This window comes from Onychomys torridus, chromosome 1, assembly GCF_903995425.1.
Source record: "Onychomys torridus chromosome 1, mOncTor1.1, whole genome shotgun sequence".
Classification (NCBI taxonomy): Eukaryota; Metazoa; Chordata; class Mammalia; order Rodentia; family Cricetidae; genus Onychomys; species Onychomys torridus.
The window spans coordinates 31,974,181-32,000,904 of NC_050443.1; the positions used below are offsets into that span (position 1 = coordinate 31,974,181).

The 26,724-nt window shown below is 49.9% G+C and overlaps 1 protein-coding gene across 1 annotated transcript in view; it reads left to right on the top strand.

The window, feature by feature from the left end:
- Window positions 1-230: 230 nt before the first annotated feature.
- Window positions 231-26,724, top strand: part of Abcc6 (ATP binding cassette subfamily C member 6) — a 51,471-nt gene continuing 24,977 nt past the window's right edge. Inside the window, exons 1-15 of the mRNA XM_036196908.1 lie at window positions 231-286; window positions 1,148-1,330; window positions 10,602-10,727; window positions 10,850-10,978; window positions 12,274-12,399; window positions 13,589-13,650; window positions 14,480-14,608; window positions 14,857-14,859; window positions 15,091-15,267; window positions 16,403-16,580; window positions 18,253-18,414; window positions 22,494-22,586; window positions 24,212-24,415; window positions 24,585-24,731; window positions 26,356-26,443. Of these exons, the coding sequence (XP_036052801.1) occupies window positions 233-286; window positions 1,148-1,330; window positions 10,602-10,727; window positions 10,850-10,978; window positions 12,274-12,399; window positions 13,589-13,650; window positions 14,480-14,608; window positions 14,857-14,859; window positions 15,091-15,267; window positions 16,403-16,580; window positions 18,253-18,414; window positions 22,494-22,586; window positions 24,212-24,415; window positions 24,585-24,731; window positions 26,356-26,443 (1,861 nt within the window). The 5' untranslated portion in view covers window positions 231-232. The remainder of the gene's footprint in view (window positions 287-1,147; window positions 1,331-10,601; window positions 10,728-10,849; window positions 10,979-12,273; window positions 12,400-13,588; window positions 13,651-14,479; window positions 14,609-14,856; window positions 14,860-15,090; window positions 15,268-16,402; window positions 16,581-18,252; window positions 18,415-22,493; window positions 22,587-24,211; window positions 24,416-24,584; window positions 24,732-26,355; window positions 26,444-26,724) is intronic.

Consider the following 26,724-nt stretch of genomic DNA (forward strand, 5'->3'; position numbering starts at 1 on the left):
TTGGAAGGGACTTCCCATAGAGAGGAAGTGTGGAGGTGTCCCGGCACTTTTCGGAGGTTCCAGAATCACCTCACCAAGCACCAGCTCCACCTCCCTGTGCTGCTGGACCTTGCCCTGGGGCCTCTCCGCTTCCCAGCTCCAATCCCAGTCAAACCTGCCTGGTCCCGCCTCTTCCCCAGTCTGGAGCCTGGCTCTGAAGGCTGCTGCTCTAGGACAGACAGACCGAGGGTTGATGGACAGAGGGCGCCCAATGGCTGCGCCTGGAGAGCACTGCATTGGTCTGAGGGTGAGTCCCATCTGCCCCACTCCTTTCCCTGGTGCAAGGAAAACTCAGCTGCTGGGAAAGGTCCCAAATTCTTGCCCTCAGGAAGCAATAAGGCCATTGAGCTGTGCAGCAACAAATCCAGACCCCTTCACCCAAGCCCGGGGCCCCTGAAGAGCCCAGCATGGTTTAAGACTGGGGACTTAGATTCTTATTTGCATAAAGCTCCTGGACGGCATCTCCTCTGTCCCTGCCTTCCTCATCTATACCCTACTCTAGGGTCTGGAGTCCAGCAGATAAAGGCCAGATTAGCAGTGAAGAGCTGCTGTTCACAGAGGGCTTGTTCAGTGCAGGGTGCTGAGTTCAGCAAGGTAGGCTGCTTCAGGCAGCTTGTACAGGGAGATTCTATTATCCCTCCTTGACAGAAAGGGCACAGTCAGCTCTGCCATGTCCTGTTTTGGGGGGCAGTTCCCTTTTGGTACCTCAGCCTACTGGTCTATGAAATGGGGACAGTAGCAACTACCACCAGAGTTCTTACAAAGGGTACCAGCCAAGTTGGACATGGTGTCACTCATCTGTAAACCCAGCACTTGGGAAGCTGAAACCAGAGGATCACAAGTTCAAAGCCAGCCCCAGCCCCACTGCCTTTCAGCTGACTAGCGTTAGGCAAATTCCTTACCTGCTCTGGGCCTCTCCTTCCCCATAAGCTAAGTCAGTGTAACTTTATCTGCCTTATGGAATTGATGTTAGGATGAAAAGAGTTGAGAATGAAAAGGCACACCAGAGAAGGCTTGGAAGATTTTCATGTAATGTCTGTCCCCACAGGCTGGTGAGATTGTGGTCCCATGGCCACCATCCTAATGGTGTCCCTGCTGTTCTGTTCAGGTCTGGAACCAGACAGAGCAGGAGCCTGTGGCCCATCACTTGCTCAGCCTGTGCTTCCTGAAAACAGCTGGGGGCTGGGCGCCCCCCTTGTACCTCTGGGTCCTCGGCCCCATCTACCTTTTCTACATCCATCACCATGGCAGGTGCTACCTCCGGATGTCCCACCTCTTCAAGGTCAAAATGGTAGCCACTGGGAACCTGGAACCAGGGAGTGGGGAGGCAGCTAGCTGTGTGTGGGGCAGGCTGGAACACGGCAGAGTCTCCACACCTCCCGTGAGCAATAACATAGGACAGAGGCAAGAAGGGACGCTGTTAGCCAAACAGGTCAATAGTGAAGAAGGCCAGAGATAAACCCACGGGTCAAAGTTCTCACAAACAGATTTTGTGATTGTGCAAATCTGCACACACTCTCACCAAGCAAAGCAAATAGCTACAGTGACCTGGCATTTCTCATTTACTATAGGTACATTGGGGTACAATGGTAATTTTAGAGCCATACAAAGATGAGTCTTGGGTTGGGGATTTAGCTCAGTGGTAGAGGCTTGTCTAGCAAGCGCAAGGCCCTAGGTTCGATCCTCAGCTCCAAAAAAAAAAAAAAAAAAAAAGATGAGTCTTTTTGTAACATTTTTTTTGGTAAAGATTTATTTATTATGTATACAGTGTTCTGCCTGCATGTGTCCCTGCAGGCCAGCAGAGGGCACCAGATCTCATTACAGATGGCTGTGAGCCACCATGTGGTTGCTGGGAATTAAACTCAGGACCTTTGGAAGAGCAGCCAGTGCTCTTAACCTCTGAGCCATCTCTCCAGACTGTCTTTTTATAACTTTAGCAGGTATTTTGTTCATTTTGTTGTTGTTGTTGTTTTGTTTTTGTTTTTTTGGTTAGGACAGGGTCCTATGTAGCACAGGTTTGTTGCAAACTCACTATGTAGCTAAGGATGGCCCTGAGCTCCAGACCCCCCCTGCCTCCCCTCCCAATTTCTGGGGTCATGTGCCAGACATTCGGTTTACTTATTGCCCTACTCCATTATGCTGGGGGTAGATCCCAGAGCCTCGTACTTACTCAGCTACCACTGGGCTACGTTCCTGAAGTTCCGTGCTTGTTTTCTTATAGTCCAGCTGAACACTTTTACATTGCTGCACAATTCTTCTACCATTCCTTAATGAACGCTGACGTAACAGACATCCTCCACTGAGCCACGCACACAGCCCCGTCCCTCTCCTGAACTTCCTAGCAGAGATCGCATGCCATGCCCATAACCCTTAGCTCAGACAGACCAGTGATGTGGGTATAAAAGAATTCACCAGGGCGGAAAAGAAGGAAAGGTTATGGGATAAGTTGGGGCACAGCGCAGCACTGAGCAGGCAGGGAGGCTGCATGGGGCATTCTGGGGGTACGTTTCCTTGGGGAGGTTCTACAGAGAGATCAAAGCATGTGAAAGTAGCACCGAGGCAGGGAGCAACCCGGCCTTGAGACAATGATGGTCCTGCCTTAAGTGAGGTCTGGTTCAATGTGACCACCATATGTATCCTAAATCGGCAGCCACACTGCACCCCACAGATGCAACCATGTCAAATCTTTGACGTTTGAGTGACGGTCCCTTAAGTCGATTCTTCCAGCTGAGCAGATGTGGTCCTGTCTATTGTTGGTCTGACAGATGTTCCTCAGAGGGACAGGAGTTGAGGACGGATGTATAAGATGGCCCATTCCGAGGGACAAAGTTGTGAAGACTTGGGGGGGGGGGGTTGGAACCACTGTCAGAGTGCTTTCTGTGGCGGAGTTGTGGGTTTTGTGGGTGCAACACCCTGTCACGTATGTGGGCATTCAGGCTGGTTATGTTGAGGATGTGCACCTATTGGTTTAAGTAATAACAACCATTGTAGTGGGTAGCCATCCCAGCCTTGGCCTGGAAGTTCCAACCCCCATTGAGGCTTCAGTAATGGTCACGCCCACAAGGCAGGCCTGTGGGAGGAAGCGGAATACCCAGGATCGAGAGGAGAGGTCTCTCTTGGTTCTGGGACCCTGGACGCTGGAGGTAGACCAAGCAGAGTTCTCCAGAGAACACTGCAGGACTGCGCCATATCTTTGCCAGACCCTACAACCTATCCCTTCATATGTAAGTTACCCCACAAAATAAACCTCTCTTTTAACTACATGGAGTGGCCTTAATAATTTCACCAATATCTGGTGCCCAACATGGGGCAAATTCCAAAGACCTGGGCAGCTCCCTCCTTCAGCTTCTTCCCTCAGCCCCGCCTTGTGGGTGTGACCATTACCGAAGCCTCAATGGGGGTTGGAACTTCCAGGCCAAGGCTGGGATGGCTACCCACTACAAACCATTTTATTGACAAGAGGCTCCCTGGAAGTTTTTGTCCAATTTGGTCCAGTGTAGAAATTGCAGCCAGGTGGTGATGGTGAATTCCTTTAATCCCAGCACTCGGGAGGCAGAGGCAGGTGGATCTCTGTGAGTTCGAGGCCAGCCTGATCTACAGAGCAAATTCCAGGACAGCCAGGACTACCAGTGAAACCCTGTCTTAAAAAACAAACCAAGGGCTGGAGAGATGGCTCAGTGGTTAAAGAGCACCAACTGCTCTTCCAGAGGTCCTGAGTTCAATTCCCAGCAACCACATGGTGGCTCACAACCACCTGTAATGAGATCTGGCACCCTCTTCTGGCCTGCAAGGACACATGCAGACAGAACATTGTATGTATAATAAATACATAAATCTTAAAAAAAAAAAAAAAAAAAAAGTTGGCACTTCAAGATCCACCTCAGCAAAGATGGGCTAATATTAATATCTTGGTTGTAAAAAAAAAATTTTTTTTCTTGAAACAAGTTCTCACTAAGTAGCCCAGGCTGGCCTTGAATTCACAAAATCCATGTACCTCTACCTCTCCAGGGCTGAGATCAAGGGCATGAGCCACCATGCTTGGCATGTGTGACTATCTGAAGTCAGTTCTGTCGACTTTTGGAAGAAACAAACTTGATTTGTTTAGAAAACTGAAAACACAAAGCAGTCAGTGTTCGAAGCCTGCTAGAGGGGTAAGAGGCCGTCATAGCCACACTCGCCGAAGCAGTGAGGAAAGACGATGGCGGAGGGCTAAAGGCAGCTGCCAGAGCCCGGTGGGCCACTTTCTGTGACACCTCTGTAAATGGGTGGCTGTCACCCTGACGTGTTGGGGGTCCTCCTGGGTCTCAAGACTCACAAGAGAAGCCAAGAGATACGTTTTGTTTTGTTTTTACCAGCAGTGCTCTTTTTAAAAAATACATTTTTAAACTTTATTTTGTGTGCGAATGTGTGTGGGCTCACAAAGCAGCAGTTAGTGTCCGTCCTTCCTTTCTTGGGTCCTGAGGCTCGAACTCAATTGATTAGGCTAGGCCCCTTACCAAAATAAGTAAGTAAATAAATAAATAAATAAATCTCACTGGCCCAAGGAATATGTTTTAAAGTCTGGAGTAAAAGGGGCTGTGTAGGTCAAGCCTGGAAATACATGTAAAAGATGCAGCAGGGATGAAGAACCCTTTTGTCAGTTGTTTTTTTTTTTTTTCAGTAATGGAGGGTACCCTAAAAAGGGACCCCAAATTTTTATTTGTTTAAAGCCAAATAAATTTGTTTTTACTAAGAACAGAACATCTTGAGAAGATTTTTCAGGGAGGTTAAGATAGGATTTGTTGGTAGGGCACTTGAGAGGCACAGGCAAGACAATCATTTCAAGTTTGAGGCTAACCTGATCTACCTAAGAGGTCCTAGGACAATTCGAGCTGACATAATAGGACCTGTCTCCAATTTAAAAGGGGGTGAAAACGGGGGCACACCTTTAATCCCAGCACTCGGGAGGCAGAGCCAAGCAGATCTCTGTGAGTTCGAGGCCAGCCTGGGCTACAGAGGTAGATCCAGGACAGGCTCCAAAACTACTCAAAATAAATAAATAAATAAATAAATAAATAAGTAAGTAAGTAAATAAACAAACAAATAAATAAATAAAAGGGGGTAAGGGCAGGACAAACAAGATGCCTCAGTGGGTAAAGGCACTTGTCCGAAAACCTGATGATCTGAGTTCAAACCTCAGAGTCCACACAGGAGAGGAGAAAAAGCACTCCCCCATAGGTCGCCCTCTGACTTCCACATGGGTGCTGAGGCATGTGTTTGCACACGCACTCATGTATGCACACGAACACACATGTAAGTAAATAATGTTATATTTATTTATATATAATACAAATAATAAAAATAATGAATATGCTAAACAAGAGCTGTGTATCTTAGACCCCCAGATTTACTTCTCTGAAGTTGGCTGGCCTACAGTCTCCTTTGAAAGGAAATCTAAGTCCTCAGTTGGTTTATCATTCCAGGAGAGTTCTCATGATTCTCACCTGGAAGGCTTTTTGAAAAGTACAATTTTGTCTTCCTGGGATTTGAGAGCTGTTCCGGTCAGGACGTAGTAGGACCTGATACTGCTCCTTTAAGTATGCGGTGGCTCTCTTTTAAAAGCCGTGAGAGTACCATATGCCCAGCTAAACTGGGTTTTGATATCAATTCTGGTCAGGATCTGGTGAAATTTTGTTTTATAATTTTGTTATTAGAGATGGGGGCCAAACATTAACTTTCTTCTTTTTTATGTTAAGGTCAGCCGAAGGCTTGGTAGTGTTTCCAAAGCAACATATCCTTATATCCAAATTTTGAAGTCAAGGTGTCTTTAAAATTTACATATTTGTTTAACTCAACAGCTTCTATGATCAAATCTTTTTTTGTAGTTAAAAATCCCAAAGACAATATAAACCAGATTCTCTGTGTAATATCCATCTTTGTAAGACTGAAACGCTGCTGTGGCTGCTGGCTCCACCCACCTCAGCTTCCCAACATGGCAGTGGTACAGTTTACCACCAGCTCTGGGTCTGGAGCCATGTGTACCATCAACTATCAGAAGCAGTTCTATCAAAGCAGTGCAAAGCCCAGAAACCTTTTTTTCTTTTTTTAAACTAGCAAAGGCTAAATCCACCCTGCAGCAGAGTAAAGTGCTGCTTGTAGACTCCTCATTCCCGCCACACTGCAGGTCAGACGCACACGCCAGGAACCCGCCATAGAAGCTCAAACCGGCAGGCTACCACTAACTTGAGAGAGACACCTAGGAAGCTGTTTTTAGCTCCGTCTTAGAATCTTTTTTCTCAGGTTTTAGGTGGAAACTCTTGCCAACACATTGGGCGCCATTTGTAGTTAGAGTTTTCCTGCCTGGCCCACAGTCAGGACAAATCTCTCTCACCCGCCAGTCCCACAGTCGCTCAGACCCAACCAAGTAAACACACAGAAACTTACATTGTTTACAAACTGTATGGCCGTGGCAGGCTTCTTGTTATCTACTTCTTCTATCTTAAATTAACCCATTTCTGTTAGTCTATACTTTGCCACATGGCTTGTGGCTTACCAGTGTCTTTACATGTTGCTTCTCATGGCGGCAGCTGGCGGTGTCTCTCTCCAGCCTTCTACTTCCCAGAATTCTCTTCTCTCTTGTCCCCCTTATACTTCCTGCCTGGCCACTGGCCAATCAGAACTTTATTTACACAGAGTGATATCCACAGCATGGTAGTATTGCTCTTAGGGCCTTAGGAGCCTGCTGTGGGATGTTCTGTATGTCAAATGTGTTGCTCTGATTGGTTAAAATAAATAAAGTGCTGATTGGCCAGTAACCAGGCAGGAAGGATAGGGTAGGCGGGACAAGAAAGAGGAGAAGGCTGGGAACAGGAAGGCTGAGGAGAGAGAGACTGCCAGCTGCCTCCATGACAAGATGTAAGGTACTGGTAAGCCACGCCCCACGTGGCAAAGTATAGATGAATAGAAATGGGTTAATTTAAGATAGAAGAAGTAGATAACAAGAAGCCTGCCACGGCCATATAGTTTGTAAGCAATGTAAGTTTCTGTGTGTTTACTTGGTTGGGTCTGAGCGTCTATGGGCCTGGCGGGTGAGAGAGATTTGTCCTGACTGTGGGCCAGGCAGGAAACTCTAACTACAGGAGCCCCTGACCCTTTACCTTTTCTCTATACTTACGTCACCTGAGGATGGAACACAGTTTTGCTCACCATGTGAGCTCAGCTTCCCTTAAGCACACAGGGGCCTCTCTCCCTGTAATCATTTTCTTGGCACACCCTGGTTCGAGCCTGGCCTCTTGCATCTGTGGCCTGTCTAATCAAGAGGACAAAGTGGCTTCCAGGGTCCCAGGGCCTTTTCAGAGGAAGGCTTGTCACCCCCTAGCTGATCTTGTATTGCTCTCCTCTGTCTTTATCCTCGTTTGTCTCAGTTCTGGTTGCTGATCCCTCAGAAAGAGACTTAGCCAGGTTTGTGAAGGAGGCAATGGATTTTAGTTTTAACGTTCATGTAATATTTAGATGCTGTGTACACTAAAGCAAACAGATTTCCGATAAACTTTTATCAGAAGACTGTAGTTAAAAGCCAGGTAAGGAAGTTAGTGGAAAACGTAAGTAATATTCCCAATCAAGCATAAAATGTTTGTTCCTTAAGTTGGCTTTCTGTAAGGTCGCCAAGAGCAGATTAGTGTCTGAAGCTTTGCCGAGAGGCCTGTTTCAGTTGCATGTGGGTGTCCTGGGGTCCGACAGTGTGTTCAGTTATCGTATTTATGCCATCTTGAAGGGTCACCACTGCTCTGACTCATGACTTACTCTGCCCTTGTGCAGCATGCTGAAGCTTTTCATTTGTTCTCCAGCTTTCCCTTTTTATTTTAGAAGCGGCCAATCATTTTTACCTTAGAGCAAATTCTAATTGTATCATACAAAACCCTTGCCTATCCCAAGCTAATATTCCTTCTTCAACAAAACTATCTCCTCCTACTTCCTGTCTTGTTAGGGTTTCTATGGCTGGGAGAGATACTGATGAAATGTTTTCCTTTTCTCACAGCCATAGAAACCCTGACTAAGACACTTTTTATATCTTTTGCCTTTTTTTTCTTTTTAAAGATAAGGTCTCATGTAGCCCAGGTTGGCTGGAAGTTGCTAGGTAGCTCCAGCTGACATTGAATGTCTGCTGTATGTACCTCCATGTCCCCAGGGCTGATGTTACAGGTGTATCTCCTCCACTCCCACCCCCAGTTCCACATTGCTAAACTCTGAGGCTCTCACTTGTTGTGGGTCTCAAGAGGACTTTATTGTTGAGTGGATTTTTTTTAAAGTTTTTTTTTTAATTTTAATTTTAATTTTAATTTTATTTTGTTTTATTTTTTCTTTGGAGCTGAGGATCAAACCCCGGGCCTTGCGCTTGCTAGGCAAGTGCTCTACCACTGAGCTAAATCCCCAACCCAAGGGTTTTTTTTCAAAGTGTTGACCTTTTTTTTTTTTTTAAAGATTTATTTATTATGTATACAGTATTCTGTCTGCATGTATGCCTGCAGGCCAGAAGAGGGCGCCAGATCTCATTACAGATAGTTGTGAGCCACCGTGTGGGTGCTGGGAATTGAACTCAGGACCTCTGGAAGAGCAGCCAGTGCTCTTAACCACTAAGCCATCTCTCCAGCCCTAAAGGCTTATTCTTAAACACCTTTTCTCCTTCACCTTACAAGAGTCTGAGAGTTTCAGAGTGTTGCATTTTTGCAAAAATTAGTAAGGATAACTGATGACCTTGGACACTGAGTTATGTCAGTATAAGCATAGAGAAAGGGGAAATATAGACAGCTAAAAATGTTTGCACGTCGAGCCTGAGGCTCCAGTCTAGGCTACAAGGGCATCTGTTCCCACGGAGGATGGGAAGTGCTAGCCAGTGGCTACCGTTTGGGAGGAAGAAAAGAGCAGCACTGTGGTGCAACCTAGACAGGGCACTGGCTGCTGGCGCCAGCCACGGCCTGCTGGACCCAGAACACTTGTCTTCTTGACAATACGTTTACTTTAAAAGATTCTGGTAGAACAGGTCCAGCTGCAGAATGTGAGATGGTCTAGAGTGCCTCGGAGGGCTCGGGTCTGCTGATACCCATTTTGTTTTTGTTTTTTGTTTTGTTTTGTTTTTTTGTTTTTTTGTTTTTGTAGACAGGGTTTCTCTGTGTAGCTTTGTGCCTTTCCTGGAACTCATTCTGTAGCCCAGGCTGACCTTGAACTCACAGAGATCCACCTGGCTCTGCCTCCCGAGTGCTGGGATTAAAGGCGAGCCCCACCACCGCCCGGCCTGATACCCATTTTGTAGTCAGGTAACATTACACGGGAAGGTTTGGTGTCTCTTCTGTAGAGGCTAAGGGTAAAATTTGTGGCAGTTGGTAAGAATACAGCACGGAGGGGATCTGGGAGGGACAGCAATGACTGTCCCATGACACGTCCGAGAGTGGGTGTTCCTATGAGGTTCCTTTTGTGGTCAGTATGCCACTCTGGTCACCCAGAGAGGACCGGAGGCACCTCTCTACAGGGACATTGACTCATGGACAAACTGTCTACAGGCACCAGGCCAATCTACAGCTCGAGGCCATATTATTCTGATGACCAGTCGGGTTCATACAGGAAAGGAGAGGTTCCACTTACTGGATGGGAGGCAGAAGATCCAGCAGAGGCAAACTCAGGTCCAGAGGCTCCGCCCGGGACGGCTCTCACTGAGAGGCAGAGTGGAATGGGACAGCAAGCGTTAAGAGGAGTCCCACAGCATGTGCAGCTTAGCCTGGGACGAGCTGAGGGGGCTCCCAGGAGGGAGAGTGACGACCTCATGACTGGCCACCACCTTTTCCTGCCACCTTCAGTTTCTACCGAAGTGGACCCTTGGCCGGGGTCCATCCATTGCAAACAGGAAGTAAGGCTTTCCACAGGAGCTGGAAGGAACTTCTTAGTTTGTACCCTGACAGGTGACGATCAGCCAGAGACCTGCAGTTGCTGGTGGGCTGATCCGCTCACCACCACAAACATGAGAGAAAAGAGACCAAGCCAAGAGTGGAGAGAGGTCCCAACACAGGCCACCAAAACAGCGTGTTAGGGTGACCAAATACAGATGTGGGTGGTAAAGAATCACCAGGACCAGAAAGGCAGAAGTAGAGAGTTCATTAGCTCTACGCGACACAGCTGCAGCTGGCTAGCCCTGGACAGTGTCCCAGAGAGGCATTCCAGAAGTTGGGGCTTGCGGTTAGCAATAGTCTGGCATTTGGGCAGTGTTGATCTCTGCCTCAAGTCAGAAAGAGACCAGCAGGACCATTCATCCTAAAGTGGCATCCAAAAAAGGCATAATTTTTCACCTAGTAAATAACCCTACGTCATCCCAACAAGCACTCTTCCAGCTTCTTCTGTGGTTTGCAGGACACTGGATAGGCGCAAGCTACTCCTGAGCGTTTTTGACATGAGCTGAAGGTCAGGATGGGTCTCAATGCCTCCCGAACAGGGATAACACATGGATGATGTCATTGACAGAGCCCACGTCAGGCTTCTCCAGTCTGCCTCCATTTTCCTTTTCCCCTGACAGTCTTATGAGTCTGTTTCTCCAGGTGCTTGGCTTTGCCCTCATACTTCTATACACCTTCAATGTGGCCATGCCTCTGTGGAGGACCCACCAGGGGATGCCCCAGGCACCAGAGCTTCTCATTCACCCTACCGTGTGGCTGACCACCATGGTAATCACTGCCTGTGCAGGAGCCCAGCTTGCCCCACCTGATGCTTTCCTGTGGTGTGGGAGCATGGAGAAGGTGGGGACCTTGGGGGCTTCCCCTTCTGCCCTCCACCCTTTCTTGTCTAGAGCTTTGCCACCTTCTTGATTCACATGGAGAGGAAGAAGGGAGTCCGGGCATCTGGGGTGCTATTTGGATACTGGCTGCTTTGCTGTCTCTTGCCAGCTATCAACACTGTCCAGCAGGCCTCTGCAGGGGTGAGTGGGGCCCTGGGGAAACCCATAGGGTGGCGTCAACTCTTTTCTGTCCCGGTTTTCCACGACACCCTCCCCCACAGGTATTTTATTTTTTGAACTGATAGGTGGTTATTATACCATTTGTGGGGTGGAGTGTGTTATGTACATATGTAGATGTGCCTGAGGATGTGCTAGTGCATATGTGTGCAGAGGCCAGGAGGATGTCTGTGTCTTGCCCACAACTCTCTGCCTTATTCTTTCATTTCTTGTTGTTGCTGTTTTGTTTTGTTTTTCTTTTCTCCTTTTTTTTTTTTTTTTTTTTTTTGTTCTTCGAGACAGGGTTTCTCTGTGTAGTTTTGGAGCCTGTCCTGGATCTCACTCTGTAGACCAGGCTGGCCTTGAACTCACAGAGATCCACCTGGCTCTGCACACATATGCACTAGCACATCCTCAGTGCTGGGATTAAAGGCGTGTGCCACCACCGCTCAGCATTTTGTTTTGTTTTTGAGATTGGTCTCACACTGTAGTCCAGACTGGCCTCAAACTCATGATCCTCCTCCTGCACGTGAGAAGTTTGGGTGTGTACCATCACATCCAGCTGGTGCTGGGGTAATCAGGGCAAGTTGGACATGGTAAGATTGTGGAGAAGCCAGTGCCGAATGGATGCTGATAAAATCGGCTGAATGGGAGGTTGGGGCTTGTCTTAGCCATTCTGTTCTGTGAAGAGACCACGGCAACTCTTATAAAGAAAGCATTTAATTGGGGCTGGCTTACAGTTTCAGAAGTTAGTCCATTATCATCATGGTGGGGAGCGTGGTGGCAGCCAGTCAGCCATGATGCTGGAGATGGAGCTGAGAGTTCATCCGGCTCAATATGCTTGAGAGAGAAAGACCCTGGGCTTGACATGGGATTATTAAACCTCAAAGCCCACCCCAGTGACACACTTTCTCCAATCAGGTCACACCTCTTAATTCTTTCAAACAGTGCCATTCCCTGGTGACTAAGCATTCAAGTACATGAGCCCATGGGGGCCATTCTTATTCAGTCACCACAGGACTAGAGAGGGAGAAGACGCCCAGTGCCCCTCCTGTTACTGTCCCAGAGCCTGTGACTCACTCACACATTAAGCCACATGTTTGTGAGCCAGGATGACTACTAACACTAGGGCCGTGTCTTCATGAACCAGGGCTCGGTCCCTATCTAGAAAGTTCTCCAGGTCTCAGGACCCATGTTCAGTCTCTATCTAAACCTCTAGAACCCCTTCACTGTTCCTGACTACTGCTCCTGGGCTCAGTGGAGCTTCTCTGTCCCCACAGAGCTTCCACCATGAGCCCCTCGACCACCTGGCCACCTACCTGTGCTTGGTCCTGGTGGTGGCAGAGTTCACACTGTCCTGTCTGGTGGACCAGCCACCCTTCTTCTTGGAAGACTCCCAGACACTGGTAAGTCAGCCACTGTGTACTGAGCTCAGCACCTCCTTTATCAATGGGTCCCTTCTGATGCCAACAGCCCCATGTGGTCAAAGGCAGTTGGCCCAGGACACAAGCTGTGTTTTCCTGTTGTTATTCATTCAGCCATTTAGCAAAATGTGAACCGCATGGCCCATCATGGAGGCATCTGTTGTGACCTCAGCACTGGGAAGGCAGGAAGATTGTGAAGTCCCAGGACACATCTTCCTTGTGAATGGTGTATTAGTTACTGTCGTATTGCTGTGACAGATATCTGAAGGAGCAGCCCAAGGAGGAGCTTATCTTGGCTCACAGTGGTAGAGGTTTTCAGTCCATCATGGCGATGACAGCAGCTCCGTCTGGGGTGGTGGAATTGTGTGGAGGGAACTCCTCACACCCGGGGACAGGAAGCAGTGACGGGACTGGAAGTGACAGCCCTCAGTACCCCCTCTCCCCAACACACACACCATCTCACTCTCATCACTGGGCCCCATGTCTCATATTCATAACACGGTCCTTGCTTTGAGGGTTTTTGTCTTTGTTGTTTTTAAGGCAGGCTCTCACACTGAAGCCCAGGGCGGCCTGGAATTCACTAGGTAGTCCAGGCTAGCCTTGAACCCACAGCAGTCTTCTTACTTCAGAGTCCTGAGATTATAGGCATGAGCTACCATGCCAGGCTATTTGAGAACTTCCTGGTCTCAGTAAAGTACCAGCAATTCTAATGAGTACCTCTTGTTCTGCATTATTGACTCCATTAGCCCACTAGCCCTTCTGATCTCACTAGGCAGCCTTGGCTGACCTGGAACTTGATATGTAAGCCAGGTTGACCTTGAACTTGTAGAGCTCTGCCTGCCCCTACTGCTGGAATCAAAGGTATGAGCCACCATGCCTGGCCTTCCAGCCCTTATTGCCTTGACTGCTTACTCATAGTTCTCTGTAGTAAAGAGACACCGGACTTCACCCCTCCTTAAGCTCCAGGTCAGTTCACCTGTCTCCCTAACCTTGGCCACCTGCTCACCATGGGCTGTGAGACCAAGGCCAGTCTGTCCTTTGTTGGGATAGGGCCTTACTATGTAACCCAGGGTGGACCTGAGCTCTCTTTCCTCCTGCCTCAGCCTCCTAAGTGCCGGGACCACAGGTGGACACCATCACTGTTTCCTCCCCAGCCTGTTGTCTTTTCCAGAATCCGTGTCCAGAGACTGAGGCCTCATTTCCCTCCAAGGCCATGTTCTGGTGGGCTTCCGGGTGAGTTAGGCATGGGGCTGGAGGGGTGCCCCTGACCTATGTTACTGCTGCTCTCGCTTGTCAGCGCTGCTCACCCCAGAGTTCCCTCCCAGGCTTACCCAGGCCTTCTCTACCTGGCCTCTGAGCTTGAAACACCAGAGCCTGTCTTACCCTCTGTAAGAGGGGGACAACTCTACCTCCACCAAGCAGAATAGACTCAGTTTGCACATAGCAGGTGCTGAAAATCACATCTAAAATCACATCTGTTACTCAGCTTCCATCACTGCACTGTGTTTAATTAGCACCTACTGCATGCTGAGCGCCAGGAGTGAGTAGAGAGGCCAAGTCTCTGCCCCCCCAGGGTGGGGGAGAAAGCAACTCTCGACGTCTCCCATGCACCAAGGCCACAGCCACTCACCAGGGCCCATCCTGCTCTCGCTCCAGTCAGACCTCAGGTGAAGCAGAGCAGGTTGACCTGAGTGAACTCCAGGACTCAAAGCCCTTGCCCAGGGCCTGGCCCCTGGCAGTCATTCAGCAGGTGAAAGACTCAGCCCTCTGGGTGCACAGGGGTCTTCCAGTAGCTCCTTGAGGGTCCTCAAACCCTGCTTCCCAAGCATAGCGTTCATCAGCCATGTTATTTTGTGCTGTACTGGAGTGTCACCCAGATTCTATGTCAAATCGCTTACCCTCAGGACCCCCAAACAATTAACCATTTGCAGACCCTCTCTGGGAGGCAGAAGTCCAGTGTCCAAAACTTGTTTCAGATCTTTGATCTTCCCAACAACACGAAGGGGAAGCTCTTGTTCGGGGCCGCCTGGGGGAGCTTGCTCTGATGACCCCGCTTTCACAGGCTCCTGTGGAGGGGCTACAGGAGCCTGCTGGAACCGAAAGACCTCTGGTCACTTGGAAGAGAAAACTCTTCAGGGGAGCTCGTTTCCCAGCTGGAAAGGGAATGGAGGAACTGCCGTGTGGGGCTGGGGTGAGTGGTGCTGAGCCTGCGCTCCAGCCGGAGCCTGGCAAAGAGCTCTCAACAAATGACCCGCACCACCCAATCCCGCGTCAGCTCCCCCAGCACACGCCCAACCCGGTTCCCATCAAGCACCAACTGATCACTGACTGGACTCAAGGTGCACTTCTTCCCAGAGTGCTGTGTGTGAGCTAAACAGAGATTCTAAATGGGGGTCGTCTTCAATACCCTGAAAGTGGGCATCATTGGAAAGCCCCTAGGCAGTGCCCATCTGAGACCCAGAGGCCCTGCAGTGCTCACCCAGGGCCCCTAAGTCCTATCCAGGCCCCCGGAAGTGCTGAGTTCAAGGTTAGCCAGGGCTACAGCATGACCTTGTCTCAAACAACAATAACAATAATAAAACAGCCAGAGTGTGTTGGCCTGCGAGAGCCACTGAGTCTAATGGCCCCACACCCATGTCTCCTCTCTACCAGGCACCCCAGGGTGTTTAAAAGCAAAGGGAACCGGGGTGTGGGAGCCCCCGAGACTCAGGTCTTCCTACAGCCAGAGAGGAGCCAGCGGGGCCCGCTGCTCAGGGCTATCTGGTATGTGTTCCGGTCCACTTTCCTGCTGGGGACCCTCAGCCTGGTCATCAGTGATGTCTTCAGGTTCGCTGTTCCCAAGCTCCTCAGGTGAGGACATCCTTCTGGGATGAAGAATTTGGCCTCTTTCTGCCTCTCTGTGGACATCCGGGACTCAGGAGAATAAAGCTGCAGGAGTAGGGAAGCCATGGAGGAGAAAGTGACTGACCCCTAGAAGGACAAAGAACCGAACCTGTCACCTGACTGTTCAGTTAGCTTTTCCTGCTAACCCATCATCCCCAAGATGAGAGGCTTAAAGTCACAGGCACTCCCCTAGCTGGTCAGGATGTGTGGCTGGGCAGTTTGGACTGCCTCCCACTGAGGGGGCTCACTTGTGTTTGTGGCTAGTGGTTGAATAGGCCCAGATGAGCTCATCTGAAGTGGTCTTACCTAGGCTACATGTCTCTGCTCCATGCAGTTTCCATCCTCTAAGAGACCATCGCAGACCTACCAGTGCTATGATATGGCCCTGGGGGGCAGGACAAAAGCCACACACACCCAAGCAAAGCCTGATGTTGGCACAGTATTATCTCCCCTTGTCTGAAGAGCCAAAGCTGGTACCTGGTCCAGATTTAAGAGGTGGAGTGTTGAGCCAGGCCTGGTGGTAAGGGGCTGTCATTCCTACTCAGGAGGTTAAAGGAGAAAGACTGCAAGTTCTAGCCAGCCTGGGCTACACCATGGGTTCTAGGCTAGCCCAGGTCACTTATTGAAACCTTGTCTCAAAATAGAAAGTAAAGCCGGGCCTGCTGGTACAGGTTTGTGCTCACAACACTCAAGAGCCTGAGGCAGCAGGACACAAGCTTGAGACCTGAACCACAGAATGACATCCTGTCCCCAACAAAAACCAAGGCAGGGCTTGAGTTTGGTTTGTAGCTCAGTTGGTAAAGCATTTGCCTGGCATGCACCAAGCCCTGGGTTTGATCCCTAGCGCCACACAAACCAGGAGTGATGGATGGTACACGCCTGTATCCTAGCACTCAGGAAGCAGAGACATAGGCTCAGAGACTCAAGGTCATGGTGGACATAGTGAGTTTGAAGCCAGCCTGGACCACATGACTCCCACACTGAAAAGAAGTGGGGAGAAGGGTGGAAACAATTGTGGCCATTTATTTGTTCAGTAGATCACCACTGACTGACACTGTGGTACAGCCTGGCCTCACGGCCTGTTTATCTTCCCGCACCCCAGCCTGTTTCTGGAGTTCATGGGCGACCGCGACTCCCCAGCGTGGACGGGCTGGCTCCTGGCTGTGCTGATGTTCTTGTCAGCCTGCCTACAGACGTTGTTTGAGCAGCAGCATATGTACAGGGTCAAGGTCCTACAGATGAGGCTGCGAACAGCCATCACAGGTCTGGTGTACAGAAAGGTGAGCCCCGGGGCAAGAGCATGCAGCATCCGTACTGCGTGCTCCAACCCTCACACAGCTGAACATTCGCTTACCTGCTCTCTTACCTACTCAGTTAATGCTCTGTGTGATCCGGCCCTGAGACTTGCCCAGCCACATCTCTTCTGTCTCTTAGCCCCTTCACTGGCTTTTGTTCCGTAGGAGTGAGGGCCAGAGACTGCAGCAAAGGTAGTGGTTCCTCGGGCTTGAAGCATCTCAACCAGGGAGAACAAAGGTTACTAGAATTGTTGGGGTCAGAGCCTGGGCCGCAGCCCCAACAAGCTGGGCGGGGCATCTTTCCCAATAGGCCAATTAAAGAGACAAGTGACAAAGGAAGGCAGAGACAGGAGGTTTACCCAATGTGGCCACGTTGGGAAGAGAAGCAAAGACACCCAGTGGCCAACACCCCAGAGTCCATCTTTGGGATCCTGACTGCGTTGTTTAGATTTAAACAGAGGGTAAGAGGTAAGAGCTAAGCAGTTCTGGTTGGGTGTGACCTCACCCATCTAGTCTTTTCTGCAAAGTGCTCAGGCAAGTTGTCAGGCCCCTGTGAAATCTCTCCCAAGGACAAGTTCCCCTCCAGCACCAGGCTTCTGTCTTTTCACTCTCCCAGCATGAGACTCCAGGGGACGTGCCAGTTTCAAGGGGTCCATTGTTTCGACAGCTGGTTAGGTGCATTCCTGTGAGGATGCTGACATCCCACAAGAGTCTCCCTGTCTGACTTCCCTTGACCTCAAGAGGAAAGACTGCCTACCACAGCAAGGCAGCCTTTGATCTTCAGAGGTCTGACCTGCCCTGACCTTCAGGGAGACACCTGCCTGGCCCTTGGCATAACTTCCATTGAAATGAACTATAAACCCCTTCGAGCTCTGCTTCCGGCTGTGCCAGTGAGCCTATCTCCACTGAAATTCTCAGGAGGCTGCAGGGGTGGGGAGTCAGGGATAAGAGCTGAGTCACGGTGGGTGGGGCTGCAGCCAGCCCTCTGTAAAGACTAGTCGAGTGGAGAGTTCTACAAGCCATGGATCACAGGCAGGAAGAAGCAGCATTCATCATGCCGAGGGGTCCCAGGACCCCAGGATCAGATAGATCAGAAGGCCCCAGAGAAAGGTGTTGGAGCCAGAGGGGCTCAGAGAGAATCTGACACCCTGTGTGGCCTGTGGCATGGCCCAGGGGTCCTGAATTCTTGGCCTACAGGTCTCTGACTCTGGGCAAGTTGCTCTGCTTCTCTGGACCTCAATTTCCTTAGCTGTAAAATAGGGACCGCACTGAATCAGGATGCTTTTTACTTTTTAACAACCCTTGAGGTGCAATGTAACCACAGACCTAGTTGCCTTCACCAAAGCGACTCTAGAGTCTGGGAGAGAGAGATGAGCACAGTGCAACCTGCCTCTGGCCCTGGCATCTGGGGAAAGGAGGCTGCTCTGAGCATGGGCACAGGCATCTCTAGCATAAGGCGAATGAGCCAAGATCACCACATGTCTAGCTTTTTTATTTTCATTAATGTGCTCCTGCGCCCCAGATCCTCATGCTCACCTTGTGAGGTTGGCTTGGAGTTTACAGGTTCACTGCACAGATGGTAAACTGAGGCTGGGCCTGCACTCAGTGCCCACCCCTATCTTCCTCACCTCATGCCCTCTTCTCCATACCTGCCCAGGTCCTGGTGCTGTCCAGTGGTTCCAGAAAGTCCAGCGCAGCAGGGGATGTGGTCAACCTGGTGTCAGTGGACATACAGCGGCTGACGGAGAGTGTCCTCTACCTCAATGCGCTGTGGCTGCTCTTCCTCTGGATCATCGTCTGCTTTGTCTACCTGTGGCAGGTGTGAAGCAGAGAAGTGGGTTTGAGCCTCCATTTCCTCCTCTTCTTCCTTCTGGTTCTTCCTCTCTGGTTCCTCATCCTTTTTCTCCTCCTCTTCCTCTAGCCCAGTCTCCATCTGCAGAATACAAGCTGACGAGATGGGAAGAGTCTTGGATAGAGTGGCCTTGGCTTGACTTATAGCAGAGGCTAGCCCTTTCTGGGACTCATTTCCTTTCATGAAATACTGCTGGTTATACTGATGAACTTGTCCCCACTTCGGAGTTTTAGTTTGGTTCCATTTGGGGTTTGGGTTTTTTGAGGCAAGACCTTGTGTAGCCCTGGCTAGCCTCAAACTCCTACATAGCTGAGGCTGGCCTTAAACACCTTCCGAGTGCTGATTGCAGGAGTGTGCCACCACACCCATACAGATCTGATCCTTACCATTCCTACTGCTTGGTGGCTTCACAAGGCACTCAGTAGGTGAATCCATTATGTTTTGGAGTAATTGGTGCCACTGAAGTGTGGTCACCAAAAACAAACAAACAAACAAAAGATAAAACATAATGCCAGGGGAAGGAATTGCCACCATGTGCAGAAAGCACAGAGCCACGGCATCAACTGTGGAAACTTTTTTGACTTTCTTCCTTCTGCTTTATGGTACAATGATGATGATGATGATGATGGCGATGATGATGATGATGATGATGGCGATGATGATGATGATGATGATGATGATGATGATGATGATGATGATGATGGCGATGATGATGATGATGATGATGATGATGATGATGATGATGATGATGATGATGATGATGATGATGGCGATGATGATGATGATGATGATGATGGTGATGATGATGATGATGATGATGATGATGATGATGATGATGGCGATGATGATGATGATGACGATGATGATGATGATGATGGCGATGATGATGGCGATGATGATGATGATGATGATGGCGATGATGATGATGATGATGATGACGATGATGATGATGATGATGGCGATGATATGATGATGATGACGATGATGATGATGACGATGATGACGATGATGACGATGATGATGATGACGATGATGGCGATGATGATGATGATGATGGCGATGATGATGATGATGATGGCGATGATGATGATGATGATGATGGCGATGATGATGATGATGATGGCGATGATGATGATGGCGATGATGACGACAATGATGATGATGATGATGATGATGGCGATGATGATGATGATGATGATGGCGATGATGATGATGATGATGGTGATGATGATGATGATGATGATGATGATGATGATGGCGATGATGATGATGATGATGATGATGGCGATGATGATGATGATGGCGATGATGATGATGATGGCGATGATGATGATGATGATGGCGATGATGATGATGATGATGGCGATGATGATGATGATGATGATGATGATGATGGCGATGATGATGATGATGATGATGGCGATGATGATGATGACGATGGCAGTGGCAATGGCAATGGCGACGATGATGATAGGCTCTGACTCTGTGTGGGAACTGCCTGGGTTCAAATCTTGCTCTCACCATTTGCTTGCTCTTAGAACTTCACACTAGTAACTCACCCTCTCTAGGCTCCTGGTCCTACATGGGTGACAAGCAGTTGAGCAGCCTCTGTCTGAAACGCTTGGGTCTGGGGGTGGTTCTGGTTTTGGATTCGGGAAAGTTAGAAATGCATTTGAGATCTTGAGGATATATCTCAAGTTTAATAAGAAAATTGTATGTGTTTTGTGAATGCCTTATTGACCTAGCCCAAAGGCCATTTTGAACAATGCCTTTAACAGCCCTGCACTTTGACTGTGGCCTACTAAGAGATGAGGTATGGAATTTTCCACTGTGACATTGTGTTGGTGCTCAAAGCCTTTCAGATTTTTGAGCACTTCAATTTCAGTTTTTGGATTAGGGATGCTCAGGCTAAGTATGCAAGGTGCTTTGAAGAGCATCCGGAACTCATCTGCTGCAGTGTTGTTAGCTGTCTGATGTGTGAGGGGGAGGCATTACCACAATCACTGAGGACCATTGGGTGTTTCCTTATTTATCTCCGTGGTACCTTGAGTATGCCACACAAACAATTTTCCCCTGAGCTACATCTCCAGTCCTTAAAAAGGCTCTGTTTTTGTTTTTTTGTTTTTTTTAAATTTTGAGACAAGTCTCATTAAAAGCTGCCCTTGACCTTGCTGTATAGAAAGGCTGGAGTCTGTGAGTCTCCAGCATCAGCCTCAAGAGTTCTGACATGAGCTGTCATGCCCGGATAAAATTCTACTTATGAGCACTGACATTTGACCATCCCAAGGCTTACACACAGTAGGTGTTCAGCAAGCATACACAGACATTCAAGCAGTGCCTGTGTGCGGTATCAAAAAGCTGGCTGTTATTGTGGGGGAGTAAGAGACGGAGGAAGGAGCTGTGAAGAAATCGGGGTGTTGAGCAAACTGAGGTTGATAGTGGTCAGAGGCCACAGAATCCACAGATAACACCTTGTATACCGCCTCTGCCCTGGCCTCAGAGGACCGCCATGCAGTCTTGCTAAGATGGTGGGCATTGTGGATGCTGTGGCTAAAGGAAAGCATTTGAGCTGACGAGGGGGTGGGGGTCGGCCTGGCTTTCCTTAGGACTGTTTTCCGGGCTGTTAGTTGCTTTCCAGGCAGTTCTCCATGGAGCCACTAGGTGGTGGAATTGTTGCATGAATAAAGCAAGCAGGCCGGCTTAGTCCGGGGGATTTACAGGATAGAGTTCCTTTGTTCGGAGAGAAGAAACACAGACTAGAGTAGGGGTGGAGAAAATCTCAAAAGCACAATATTTTTTTTTAATTTTATACTTTATAAAATCATTTATTCTATCCCCACCACTACATCTCCCAGGTACCCGGGCCCCGAAGTTCCAAAGCTGGTGGAGGGGCGTCAAACAAAACAGATGTCCAGTTAAATGGGAATTTCAAATAAACGGAGTAATTGCTCAGTATAACTACATCTCCAATATTACACGAGGCATTATTTTTGTAAAAGATTTACTTATTTATTATGTAGTGTTCTGAATGCATGTATGCCTTCACGCCAGAAGAGGGCACCAGATCTCATTACAGATGGTTGTGAGCCAACATGTAGTTGCTGGGAATTGAACTCAATACCTCTGGAAAAACAGCCAGTGCTCTTCACCCCGAAACCACCTCACCAGCCCCATTAAAAAATGTATTTATTTTTGTGTGTACTGTGCTTTGCCAGCTTGTATGTCTGTGTACCATATGCATGCAGTGCTCACAGAGGACAGAAGAGGGCATCAGATCCCCTGAATCTGGTGTTATAGATGGTTTTGAATCGCTTTGTGAGCCCTGGGAAATGAACTCGGGTCCTCAAGAAGAGCAGCCAGTGAGTGTTCTTAACCATAAAGGCACCTAGCATGGGGCATTCTTATGCCAGATGCATATGTCTATATCTATCTATCTATCTATCTATCTACCTCAGAAACCCCAAATTTGTGTGTTGATTTGTTAATCTGGTGACTGACTCCCTACTAAGAGGTGAGATGGAAGCTAAATTAACAGTGAGCCCTGAAGGTGGGTGTGGGGTGCAAGCCTGCAACACTTGCATTTGGGAGGTAGAGGCAAGAGGATAGGATTTTTAGGTCGGCCTCATCAACATATGACTTTGAGACCGTCCTGGATTAAGACTTGGTCTCTAGAGAATCAAAACACAAAAAAGGGGCTTGTACATGGCTCAGGGGGTCAATTAAGGCGCTTGCTGTCTGGTGACATGAGCCTGGGGACCGAGGCTGGATCCTGGGGACCCATGTAAATGTGGAAGGAGAGAGCTGACTGCGAGGTCATCTCCTGGCCTCCACATGGTGCTACGGCCATGCCACCTCAATAAAAATAAACAACCGTTTAAAAGATCAGGGAGGGAAGCTGATAAACATGTAAACATGAGGGCCGAAGTCGAGATTCCCATAACCTATATAGAGAGCCAGCGCAGTGGCACGTGCCTGAATTCCCAGCCCTGGGAGGTGGTGTGGCCAAACCCCTGGAGTCTCGTGACACCTTGCTCCTCTGTCCCTAGCTCCTCGGACCCTCTGCCCTCACAGCCATCGCTGTCTTCCTGAGCCTCCTCCCTCTGAATTTCTTCATCACCAAGAAAAGGAGCTACCATCAGGTTTGGCATTTGGGAATGGGGACATCCTGGGCAGGGGAACAGTCATGGGGGTCCTGGTTGGGGACAGGGAGAGGGAGAGGCAGGAAGAGGCTGTAGTCCTGGCTTTGCCTTTTCCGTGTTCAGACATGGTCCCTGGATAAGCCTCTGTTCCTTTTAGAGTGTGGCCATTCCCATGGCGGCCCCAGGTTGTCCTTGCTGGCTCTTGCTTTGGCCCCTCATTCCCACTCACCACCCGGAAGGGAAGTGTGGCAGCCAGAGACGCCATACCTCACCCCGCCACGGTCCGCTGTCACCTGCCCTTACCTCCTCCCTCTGTCCCTCACCCCACTCTGCTTCCTCGCACAGCCACACAGCCAGTCTTGCAAGCCGGGTCTCCTTTGCCTGAATTTTTTGTTTCTACAGCACTTGTCCCAGTATTGAGCTCACAGCCCTAAGACTAGACGCTCCCGAGCACTGGGGACTGAGGCTGACTGGGCATTTGGGGCAGTAGGTGGGGCTGGTGAGGTGGCTCAGGGGTAAAGGCTGACAAACGTGGACACCTGAGTGTGACCCCAGGACCCACGAGGTGAAAGGAGCCCTTTCAAGTTGTCCCCTGAACTCCACATGCTCCCTGTGGCATGCACACCCCCAAACACATATTAAATAAATAAACAGCTAGAGAACCGTGTGTGAAGACAAAAGCGGTTGAGCCGGGTATGGTAATGAACACATAAATAAATAAATAACATGTGCTCAGTGAGCTTGCTGTGGGGGCACAGCCCTGTCGTCCCAGTGCCGGGGAAGCTGAGGCAGGAGACTAGCTTGAGGCCAGCCTGGACTACACAGCAGCCCCGGTGTTGGTGGAAGGAGAGGAAAGTGTTGGGTAAAGGTGGTGAGCTGCAGGAAAGGGGGTAGATGAACTCCCCCCTCCTGGCTGTCCCGTCCGCCCTTCACTGTCACCTGGCCTCACTCCACTCTGCTGCCCCACCAGCCTTCCTGACCTCTACAGGCAGGCTCCCCATCCCCCTGGTTTTGCTTGTGCAGATCCCTGGACACCCTCCCAGCAGATGGCCCATGCCCCGTCTCTCCCCTTGCTAACCAGCTTGGCCAGTCCCTGGGTAGCCTCAGAGACACTCTTCACACAGCTGCGCTATGGTCTCGTGCATGGGGCATGAAACCCCAAACGCTTCCGCCTGACCTTCAAGCCTGTGGCGGTCACCCCTCTCCCTGAAGAACCCAGTCCACTGTCTCCCTTTCCAGGGGTCCACCTGCATTTCTTTCGAGTCACACTGTTCCCTCTCTGAAGGCCCCCTCTCCTGTCTGCACCCACTCCAGCTGCCTATTTGCTGTGTACTCAGTACCTCCAGCCTCCTGTCCTCCTCACTTGGGATGTAGTTCACCCTTGCCTCCGGGAAGCCTTCCCGGTAGCACTACCACACAGGCTTCTTGTTAGCACAGTAAAAGCAGGCTCAGGAGGCTGAGACGGCTCTGGGGAGGGATGGGAGTCCAGGGTGGGTGAGGGTGGTGTGGCTCAGGACCCTGGTGAAGAAGCTGGGTTGGTGTGTGGCTTGGAGAAAGAATCTGGGGCCCCCAGGGATGGAGAGATCCAGGCTGGTCCCTCTCTTGCCTCTTCTCTCCTGTCTCAGGAAGAGCAGATGAGGCAGAAGGCCTCCAGAGCACGGCTCACCAGCTCCATACTCAGAACTATGAGGACCATCAAGTCCCATGGCTGGGAGCAAGCCTTCCTCGAGAGACTCCTTCACATCCGCGGCCAGGAGCTAGGCGCTCTGAAGACCTCCACCCTCCTCTTCTCTGTGTCTCTCGTGTCCTTCCAAGTGTCTACATTTCTGGTGACGTCATTCCGGCCTCACTGCTGAGAGGGGGCTGGGAGAGGGCATGCTTGGGGTGGACAGCCGGTGCCAGGAGCATTGCAGCTTAGACATACAGACACTAGAGACGCCGCAGCGGCTCTGCCTGCCTCGGGACAGCAGACTCAGTGTCACCCATGTGCTCCAGCAGGTGGCGCTGCTTGTGTTTGCTGTCCACACCCTGGTGGCAGAGGACAATGCCATGGATGCTGAGAAGGCTTTTGTGACCCTCACAGTGCTCAGCATCCTTAACAAAGCCCAGGCCTTCCTGCCCTTCTCTGTACACTGCATCGCCCAGGTGAGGGGAGGGGCAGAGTGGAGGGTGGCTCAAAGGAGCTCAGGGAGCTTGGCCTCGACTCGGTACCCCTGGACCACTGCTGGCAGAGGAGTGAGGGGAAGGTCTAGAGTTCAGCCAGACGCCATTAGAGTGGGTCAGAGGGTGCAGGGAAATCTCAGCAAGCATCCCTGGAGAATGTATCACCTTTACATTCAAGAGTTCATCCTGGGCCCCCTCCTTGAGCAGAGCCTTTTATTTCTCTGTCTGTTCTATCTTTCCCATCATGCATCTGGGTTGCTAAAAAGGAGGAAGATTGCATAATTGAACTGCTTCCTCCTCCTTTGTCCTCTGGTGTGTGTGTGTGTGTGTGTGTGTGTGTGTGTGTGTGTGTGTGTGGTGCCTGTGTATGTGTGGTGCCTGTGTATGTGTGCAGGTGAGGGGTAATGGCCTTATCTGTCACAAGCTGGGTTTGTGCCTAAGTATGGTCAAAAGCTGGGTGCTTAGGCAGGGGCCTGGTCGGCTGGCAACTTCAGGGGAGGAGCTGCCATAGCTGTCATGGATGCAGAACTGGGCTTTTGGGCCTCTTTCCTTTGTTTGGAGACTGAGCGGGCAGGGTTTGGAAAGAGAGACAAGAATGGGGCTTCCCAGAGTGTGCAGGGGCAAGTTGGAGGTTCCAACGGAACATCCATAAGCTCACCAACCATGGTTTATTGGCCAGATGCTTAGTACCAGATGTGCCTTTCCACCTGTGGAGCGGGCTTTAAACCCATCAGAAAACTGTTGTTTACCCCATAACATTAATGCCACTATTGCACCCACGAGCACATCTTTCCACGACAGTCATCTGTAGCACACAGGATTCACAGCTAGGTAAGAGAGTTGATTGCTTTCTCCTCTAGCAGCCTGCATTGCTCCTTCTGGTACTATAAAAGCCAGCCAGCAGGGAGGAGGCTGCCCAGCCAGTATCAGCTTGGTTTCTCCATGCCCTATGACCAGAGTACGCAGTGCCTTCAGCAATAGTGTCTTACTCTCAAGTTCTGGTGGGCATCTGGTCTTTTAGGGGTCTCTCACTGACCCCAGAGATCCATTTGACTAGACTGGCTGGCTGGAGAGTTCCAGGAATCCATTGATCTCCACTCTCCAAATGTTAGAATGACAGACATAGACTGCCATGCTCAGCTTTTACGTGGGCTCTGGGGATTTGAACTCAGGTCCTCATATTTGCACAGCAAGCATGTCACCCCCCTGAGCCATCTTCTCAGCCCCAGGCCACCTGTCTTTTAACAATCACTGTCAATCACCAAGACAGGTGTGCAATGGGTGCTCAAGAAGGTGCCCCCAATGGACAGAGTTGGAAGCTACTCCACATCGCTACCAGATGCTGTTGGAAAGGTGTTGCCCTCTTCCCAGGCCTTAGCTGGAGGCAGCTGGCTTGTTCCAGTCTCTCTCTTTTAGATTGAGGAGCAGAGAGAAGAACCCACCCCTGTCAAGGTCATTGCTTTTCTATGACCTACAAAACTCTGTCCCAACATCCAGCAAATGCAAAGTGTTGGGCTGGGTCCCCAGGAAGCCTCCCCCTGGCATTTCCAGGCACCCACCCAAAGTCCTTTCTGGCCTGGTGATCAGCCCACTCTTGTATCTCCAGGCTCGAGTGTCCTTTGACCGGCTGGCTGCCTTCCTGTGTCTAGAAGAAGTAGACCCCAATGGCATGGACTCAAGTCCCTCCAAATGCTGTGAGTGCTGAAATGGGCAGGGGCAGGGGACAAAGACAACACATGTAATGCAGATTCCACCACCAGCCATGGCACCTGGCACCCACCATTGTGAAGCTTCTGCTTCTGCCGCCTGTACAGTGACAGTCAGTGGAGCACTGTGGGATGCCACCTAGACACTCAAGAGTGGGTACCCCATCAAGTCCTTACCCTTATGCAGAAGTCTAGGAAGAGAACCATGGACACATTATGAAGCTAAAGTTTACTCAGATCAGGGCCTGGAGAGATGGATCTGTGGTTAA